The 8,686-nt window shown below is 41.1% G+C and overlaps 1 protein-coding gene and 1 pseudogene across 1 annotated transcript in view; one reads left to right on the top strand and one right to left on the bottom strand.

The window, feature by feature from the left end:
- The first annotated feature begins 2,176 nt into the window (after positions 1-2,176).
- LOC107724708 (vimentin pseudogene) lies at positions 2,177-4,837 on the top strand (annotated as a pseudogene).
- A 1,798-nt stretch (positions 4,838-6,635) lies between these two features.
- Positions 6,636-8,686, bottom strand: part of nop14 (NOP14 nucleolar protein homolog (yeast)) — a 25,115-nt gene continuing 23,064 nt past the window's right edge. Inside the window, 4 exon segments of the mRNA XM_016533738.1 lie at positions 6,636-6,847; positions 6,923-7,078; positions 7,160-7,278; positions 7,353-7,500. Coding sequence (XP_016389224.1) covers positions 6,751-6,847; positions 6,923-7,078; positions 7,160-7,278; positions 7,353-7,500 — 520 coding nt within the window. The 3' untranslated portion in view covers positions 6,636-6,750.

Genomic DNA, 8,686 nt, shown 5'->3' with positions numbered 1-8,686 from the left:
AGTGTGTGTGTGTGTGTGTGTGTGTGAGTGAGAGAGTGTGTGTGTGTGTGTGTGTGAGTGAGAGAGTGTGTGTGTGTGTGTGTGTGAGTGAGAGAGTGTGTGTGTGTGTGTGTGTGAGTGAGAGAGTGTGTGTGTGTGTGTGTGTGAGTGAGAGAGTGTGTGTGTGTGTGTGTGTGAGTGAGAGAGTGTGTGTGTGTGTGTGTGTGAGTGTGTGAGTGAGTGAGTGTGTGTGTACATCCATTAACACTCATCAGTCAGTGTCAGTGAAACGCTGAGGATGTCATTATATTCTCATGACACAATCACATTCCAGCAGAACAGAATCACGTCATGTGTCAGATTCAGTCTTTAACTCTTAAATCAAGCAATGAAAGAAAACGTTTAGCGGCTTTGTTGATTGTAAGGTAGCTTGCTTTACCAGTTAAAAACTCAAGACATAAAAGACTCATAATCTCAAACTGAGAATCAAAATGAGCACTTTTATTTGAATCAAGGTAATCTATATCACGTCTAAATTTAAGATTCATATATATAAATGTTTTAATTATTGCAAAATGAAAGATGACCAAGAAAAAAAGAAGACGAATATATGGTGCTTTACAAGAGATTCCAGGGTTATTATAGTTCACCAACACTAAAACCTAAAAAAAAAAGATAAATACTTCAAATAAAAATGTTAACTGAAACCATATGAAATATTAAAAATACTAAAACTTATTTTATTTCAGCTAGTTGCCTAGGAAGCAATTATTATTTTCATTTAGTTTAACTTGATGTACTAAAATAAATCAAAACTGAAATAAAAAATAAAAACTGTATTGAAATATTTTTTAAAAACTAATAAAAATGACAAAAACACAAAACAAAATGACTAAAACTGACAAATTTTAAAAACTAATAAAAATTACAAAAACAAACATTAAAAAAATAAACTTATTAAAAATGACAAAAACACTAAACAAAATGACTAAAACTAAGAAAAAATATAAAAACTACATAGACATTTTTAAAAACGAATAAAAATGACAAAAACAAAATTACACAAAACATAAACATTTAAAAAGATGACCAAGAAAAAAAGAAGACGAATATATGGTGCTTTACAAGAGATTCCAGGGTTATTATAGTTCACCAACACTAAAACCTAAAAAAAAAAGATAAATACTTCAAATAAAAATGTTAACTGAAACCATATGAAATATTAAAAATACTAAAACTTATTTTATTTCAGCTAGTTGCCTAGGAAGCAATTATTATTTTCATTTAGTTTAACTTGATGTACTAAAATAAATCAAAACTGAAATAAAAAATAAAAACTGTATTGAAATATTTTTTAAAAACTAATAAAAATGACAAAAACACAAAACAAAATGACTAAAACTAAGACAAATTTTAAAAACTAATAAAAATTACAAAAACAAACATTAAAAAAATAAACTTATTAAAAATGACAAAAACACTAAACAAAATGACTAAAACTAAGAAAAAATATAAAAACTACATAGACATATTTTTAAAAATGAATAAAAATGACAAAAACAAAATTACACAAAACATAAACATTTAAAAAAAGAAACTTACGCTAAACTAAATTACTAAAACTTTAACAAAAATGAAAATATAAAAACTAATTCAAACTATTAATATATAATAGTTTCTCAATAATACTGGATTCCACAGACCCTGACAAACAAATGGAAAAAAACAGGAGTGCCAAAGTGCTTGTTTATTTGGAAAGCACATGAATTCCAGGACCTGCGCGTCTGTATGAGGTTATATGGAAACAGTGAGTCTGAGATTACAGCTGGAGAAATAGTGCTGCTCGCACGCGCCGGCTATGTGGCACTGAAGTGCGAGGGCCGCCGGCCTCCAAACGTCTAATTGATGACAATGATACGTGAGATAATGAGAAACTCAGGCCTTCGAACTCTGGCAGGAGCGTCATGATCCGCTTTTAAAACATGTCAAAACACCGCAAGACTTTCAAGGGACTCTGCAAGATTCTTGGCAGGCCCATATAAACGCCAACGAGCGTCTCCGCCTGCAGTCAGCGAGCAGAACCGAGAGCCAAACCTTCCTCCGAGTCTAAAGTCATGAGAGGTTCGTCGTATTCACAGAAGAGCCTGAGCGTCAGCGGCTCCAGCCGGATGAGGGTCCAGAGCCCGTCTCCGTCCCGATGCCGTGGCTCCTCGTACAGCCGCGGACGGACGGGACTCCAGGGCCAGGCGGTGGAAGTGGCCACCGAGATCCACCAGCACCACGCCAACGAGAAGGAGGTGATGCAGGAGCTCAATGTGCCCGATGCCGTGGCTCCTCGTACAGCCGCAGACGGACGGTACTCCAGGGCCAGGCGGTGGAAGTGGCCACCGAGATCCACCAGCACCACGCCAACGAGAAGGAGGTGATGCAGGAGCTCAATGTGCGCTTCGCCGGATACATCGAGAAGGTCCAGGCGCTGGAGCAGAGGAACAGCGCTCTGAGAGCCGAGCTGGAGGCCCTTCAGGGACGCTTCAAGGGAGGGCCCACCGGCCTCGGGGACGAGTACGAGCTCAAGTTTAAAGAGATGAGGGAGCTCATCGAAGCTCTGACCGCTGAGAAGGGCGCGGCTGATATAGAGAGAGGCTACATCGAGGAGGAGGTGGAGGTCTGGAGACTCAAGCTGGAGGAGGAGCTGGCCATCAAAGGTGAGATATATGATACAGAAGCTCATTAACAGTTTATAGATCTATCACAGAGGCATCCAAATCTGCTCCTGAAGGGCCAGTGTCCTGCAGAGTTTAGCTCCAACACACTTGGAGGTTTCTAGTAATCCTGAAGACCTTGATTAGCTGATTCAAGTGGATTTAAATAGGGTTGGAGCTAAACTCTGGAGGAAAGTGGACCTCGAGGGCCAGAGTTCAGAAGCGATTCTCCGCGAGTTCCGTCTAGACGTGGACAGCGCGACGCTACAGAAGGCCGACCTGGAGAAGCGCATCGAGCAGCTGGTGGCCGAGATCGAGTTCCTGAAGAAGCTCCACGACGAGGAAGTCGCCGACCTCCTCAAGCAGATCGAGGAGTCTAAGGTGACGGTGGAGCTCGACTCCGACAGACCGGATCTGGCCGCTTACCTGCGCAGCATGCGCGCCGAGATCGAGGCGGTGGCCGCTCGCAACGTCCAGGAGGCCGAGAAGTGGTACAAGGGCAAATTCGACACTCTGAAGGAGCAGGCCAGTAAACACGAGGACCAGATGAAAGGCATGAAGGAGGAGATCACCAGCTTCCACAACCAGGTGACGGACCTGCAGAACCAGATCGACGGGCTGAGGGCGAGGAACGCGGCGCTGGAGCAGCAGCTGGAGGACATGGAGGAGGCACACCTGGACAAGACGGCCGGTCTGGAGGACATCATCGCCCAGCTAGAGAGCCAGCTGTGCGAGACCAAGCTGGAGATGGGAAAATACTTGGCCGAGTACCAGCAACTGCTCCACATCAAGCTGAAGCTGGACGCTGAGATCGCCACCTACAGGAAGCTGCTGGAAGGAGAGGAGAAGCGGCTCGGGATCTCCGTCGCCGAAGGTTTGTCTGGAGCAGCAGGTAAATCAGTAGCTGATCAGTTGGCTGGAATACACTACATGACTTTCTGAAAACAATTGAGCATCATACACTAAGTCAGTGGTTCCCAACCCTGGTCCTGGAGGTACCCCAACACTGCACATTTTGCATGCCTCCTTTCTCTAGACACACCAATTTGAGGTCTTGGAGTCTCTACTAATGAGCTGAGGATCTGAATCAGGTGTGTTTGGTTAAGGAGACATGCAAAACATGCAGTGTTGTGGTGCCTCCAGGACCAGGATTGGGAACCATTGCACTAAGCAACTGAGAATCACACTACCAGACTTTCATAACAAATGGTACGTTCGGAAAGATAGTACTTACGAGTTCAACGTACATGAATTTCACCACAAAGTCATAATTCAGAGTGGGAAACTTAACTTTCTGTAAGCCCAGAGTTTCCAAGTTGTGGGCGTGTCAGTGAGAAAATAGGGCGGATGCAATGGATGCAGTATTAAGGGTACATTTGCTGGAATAAAATAAAATAGAAATTCCCATTTACAATAAAAGTAGCTAAGTTGCATGCACAAAATATGACAAGATATGTTTCTCAACTGAATAAAAGCATAAAGCAAAAACACATGTAATTCGCAGTGTTTAATCATCATTTTGTAGATGCGGAGTGAAAAAAAATGCTAATTATTGGTTTTTGTAGAAAAGGTACATTTGATGTTGCGATTTGAACTGATCTGATGTCGTAATTACGACTTCCCAAGTTGCAAATACAAAATTCCCAGGACTTGAGCGCGCCAAACCTCGTGCAGAAATGAACCTCGTTGCTAGGAGACACACGACAAATGGAAACAGTGTGTTCTAAAATCGGTTCAAAATATCAAACATCTTTGATCTCCACCGACTGGATGCAATCAAAGTCTGAAGCTAAAATATCACGATTTTCTGAAATCTGAGAACTCAAATTCGCAGACCGACCGTTTTTTCCAACTAACGTTGACTCGTCAGTGTCAGTGTCTGAAGTCATGTAGAGCATCCCAGCCTTAGTAAATGATTAGTTTTGCTTAAATCTGATGTGTGTTATGTCTTGTTTTCCTAAGCAGTGACAGAAGAGAGAACCACGTCTGTGTCTCGTACTGTAGAGACACACACAGCTATCGCCTGAAGATCAACCTCGACTAAACCATGTCCTGCTAAACTAGCTGAGTTCACTGGGCCTTCTGAGAATCGCAATGAATAAAACGGTCTCAAAATGTTCCCAGGCACTAAATAAAGCTTGATTTCAATGCACACTTGTCTCTGCTGTATATCTTCTTATAAAGCAAAAGTAGCTAAGTTGCATGCACAAAATATGACAAGATATGTTTCTCAACTGAATAAAAGCATAAAGCAAAAACACATGTAATTCGCAGTGTTTAATCATCATTTTGTAGATGCGGAGTGAAAAAAAATGCTAATTATTGGTTTTTGTAGAAAAGGTACATTTGATGTTGCGATTTGAACTGATCTGATGTCGTAATTACGACTTCCCAAGTTGCAAATACAAAATTCCCAGGACTTGAGCGCGCCAAACCTCGTGCAGAAATGAACCTCGTTGCTAGGAGACACACGACAAATGGAAACAGTGTGTTCTAAAATCGGTTCAAAATATCAAACATCTTTGATCTCCACCGACTGGATGCAACCAAAGTCTGAAGCTAAAAGATCACGATTTTCTGAAATCTGAGAACTCAAATTCGCAGACCGACCGTTTTTTCCAACTAACGTTGACTCGTCAGTGTCAGTGTCTGAAGTCATGTAGAGCATCCCAGCCTTAGTAAATGATTAGTTTTGCTTAAATCTGATGTGTGTTATGTCTTGTTTTCCTAAGCAGTGACAGAAGAGAGAACCACGTCTGTGTCTCGTACTGTAGAGACACACACAGCTATCGCCTGAAGATCAACCTCGACTAAACCATGTCCTGCTAAACTAGCTTTCACTGGGCCATTCTGAGAATCGCAATGAATAAAACGGTCTCAAAATGTTCCCAGGCACTAAATAAAGCTTGATTTCAATGCACACTTGTCTCTGCTGTATATCTTCTTATAAAGCCTCAGTTATTCTGAACTGCTGTCTATGGGCTGAAAGATGGACAAACTAATACTTTATTCCTGGAGTTTCTGCATTAGTTGGTTCCTTACCATTATTCAGTTGGATGAGAACAGAAATGAGCTGAATAATAATACTATTGTGTTCTGTAGAGCTGATTTACAGCTGAAATTATTTCATAATTGATGAAAAGTGACTGTTATTAAACTATTCAATCAAAATTGAATTGATTTCTTTTTCAGTTTTTGTTGTTGTTGTCATCTTCCAGTACAGGTATCTAAACTTTTATAAATCAAGATACTTGAAAAGCAGAATGAGGAGATATTGAGTCTAGTTTTCTGAAAAATTTATCAAAAATAAGTGGGATTAAGCTTTAAACAGTGAGGTCAGAAACACATTCTGAGCCCATTAGCAGATACTTGTTTTAAGCATAAACTCACTTCATTTTGATACTGTTTCAAGAAAACAAGACGTAATATCTCATGTCATTTTGATTTTATCTTGATTAAAGAATGTTTTGACATCTGTGACCCTGCAGCACAAAAGCAGTGTTAAGTCGCTGGGGTATATTTGTAGCAATAGCCAACAATACATTGTATGGGTCAAAATTATACATTTTTCTTTTATGCCAAAAATCATTAGGATATTAAGTAAAGATCATGTTCCATGAAGATATTTTGTAAACTTCCTACCATAAATATATCAAAACTTAATTTTTGATTAGTAATATGCATTGCTAAGAACTTCATTTGAACAACTTTAAAGATGATTTTCTCAATATTTAGATTTTTTTGCACCCTCAGATTCCAGATTTTCAAATATTGTCCTATCCTAACAAACCATACATCAATGGAAAGATTATTTATTCAGATGTATAAATCTTAATTTCACAAAACTGACACTGGTTTTATGGTCCAGGATCACATTTGTACAAAAATACGAAATAAGAAAATCATTTTTTGCAGTGAAACACTGGATTATATCACATGAAGAAAGAGTCTCACTGCACAGCATCCTTTTATTTCTCTTGATTTGTCAGATAAAAAACCCTATCATGAGAATAAGTTTTCCAGAGTACTAAAGCAGTTCATGACAGAAAGAATGGCTTCGAACGCTTCTTCACTTCCTGTTCTTCCTCTTGAGGGCCTTCCACTCTCCCTCCTGAGTGGCCAGACTTCCATACAGCTCCTTCACCTTCCTCTTCCTCTCCGCATCCCTGACACACAAACACAACACGATCAGAGCCTGAGGATGAAGCACGGTCACATGACGCTCCTCCACACACACTGACCTGCTCATGACGTCACTGAGCTTCTCCCGAGCCAGGAAGCGTGTGTCCTTCCGGATCTCCCTCAGCGCTCCCTTAAACTCACGCTTGTATTTGTGTTTGAGCCGCTCGTGCTCCTTCTCCTCCTTCGTGTTCCCTCGTTTTTTACCGTAATCCAGACTGCAGGAGAAACCAGAATTAAACCGAATCTGCCAGAATGAAAAGAGTTTCCGCTCTTATTCTAGTTCATGTTTCACTCACATCTGCACTATTTTCGGTGTGAAGAGCTTCAGCGGGATGGGTTTCTTCTTCTTGAACACCAGAGGTGCATGCTGGGAAGGCTGCTCAGGAATGGCCTCTAAGATCTCGCTGTGAAGATCCTGCACGAAAGCACATCAGAATGAATCAAACGAGCCGATGAGAGTGAATGTGACGTGTGCTGTAGATGCTGAACCTGGATAGGGGCGGGGTAACTCTCGACAGGAAGATGCTGGAGAAGCAGCGTTCTGATTGGCTGGAAGATGTGAGCGAATGACGGCAGGTCTTTATAGAGCGACGTGCATCTCTTCACCAGATCCAGACAGGAATCAATGACCGACAGCCTGAAACACACAAACACAGCAGATGCAGGAGAGAAACGAACGGTTCGGGCGGATTAATAACTTTATATATAATGCATTACATCAGTATTTTAATGTGTTAATTATGCCTTGTAATAAATGCACTGTATGATCTCATGAATAACTGTGTATTGCAATATAAGTGTAATGCATTAAAACACAACAAACAATCAATTTCAGATGTAACAAGGAATCTGGAAATATTATAATGCATTTTAACTTTGGTTAGAATTTATGAAAATATAATGCATTACAACATACATTATGATTACCTTTATAATGCATTATAAAGGCTTTGCGTAGCTTTAAGTGTTGCTAAATATTTCATACACAAATGTGATTTAAAGTGTTTTACATAAAAATTATAAAAAATAGTCATAAAAGGTGCATCAGAAATAAAAATGGATTTAAAATGTATAAAAAGAAGAAACAAAAGAAATACACTGAAACAGTGCAATCAGTAACTGGTGTACGCAAGTGTGTGTGTGTGTGTGTGTGTGTGAGAGAGTGTGTGCGTGTGTGTGTGAGAGAGAGAGAGAGAGAGAGAGAGAGTGTGTGTGTGTGTGAGAGAGAGTGTGTGTGAGAGAGAGTGTGTGTGAGAGAGAGTGTGTGTGAGAGAGAGTGTGTGTGAGAGAGAGTGTGTGTGAGAGAGAGTGTGTGTGAGAGAGAGTGTGTGTGAGAGAGAGTGTGTGTGAGAGAGAGTGTGTGTGAGAGAGAGTGTGTGTGAGAGAGAGTGTGTGTGAGAGAGAGTGTGTGTGAGAGAGAGTGTGTGTGAGAGAGAGTGTGTGTGAGAGAGAGTGTGTGTGAGAGAGAGTGTGTGTGAGAGAGAGTGTGTGTGAGAGAGAGTGTGTGTGAGAGAGAGTGTGTGTGAGAGAGAGTGTGTGTGAGAGAGAGTGTGTGTGAGAGAGAGTGTGTGTGAGAGAGAGTGTGTGTGAGAGAGAGTGTGTGTGAGAGAGAGTGTGTGTGAGAGAGAGTGTGTGTGAGAGAGAGTGTGTGTGAGAGAGAGTGTGTGTGAGAGAGAGTGTGTGTGAGAGAGAGTGTGTGTGAGAGAGAGTGTGTGTGAGAGAGAGTGTGTGTGAGAGAGAGTGTGTGTGTGTGTGTGAGAGAGAGTGTGTGCGTGAGAGAGTGTGTGCGTGTGTGTGCGCGTGAGAGAGAGAGAGAGAGAGAG

The sequence above is a fragment of the Sinocyclocheilus rhinocerous genome, unplaced genomic scaffold (genome assembly GCF_001515625.1).
Source record: "Sinocyclocheilus rhinocerous isolate Xijiao unplaced genomic scaffold, SAMN03320098_v1.1 scaffold124, whole genome shotgun sequence".
NCBI lineage: Eukaryota > Metazoa > Chordata > Actinopteri > Cypriniformes > Cyprinidae > Sinocyclocheilus > Sinocyclocheilus rhinocerous.
The sequence above is the reverse complement of the archived record's forward strand: the minus strand, read 5'-3'. Positions and strand labels throughout refer to the sequence as shown.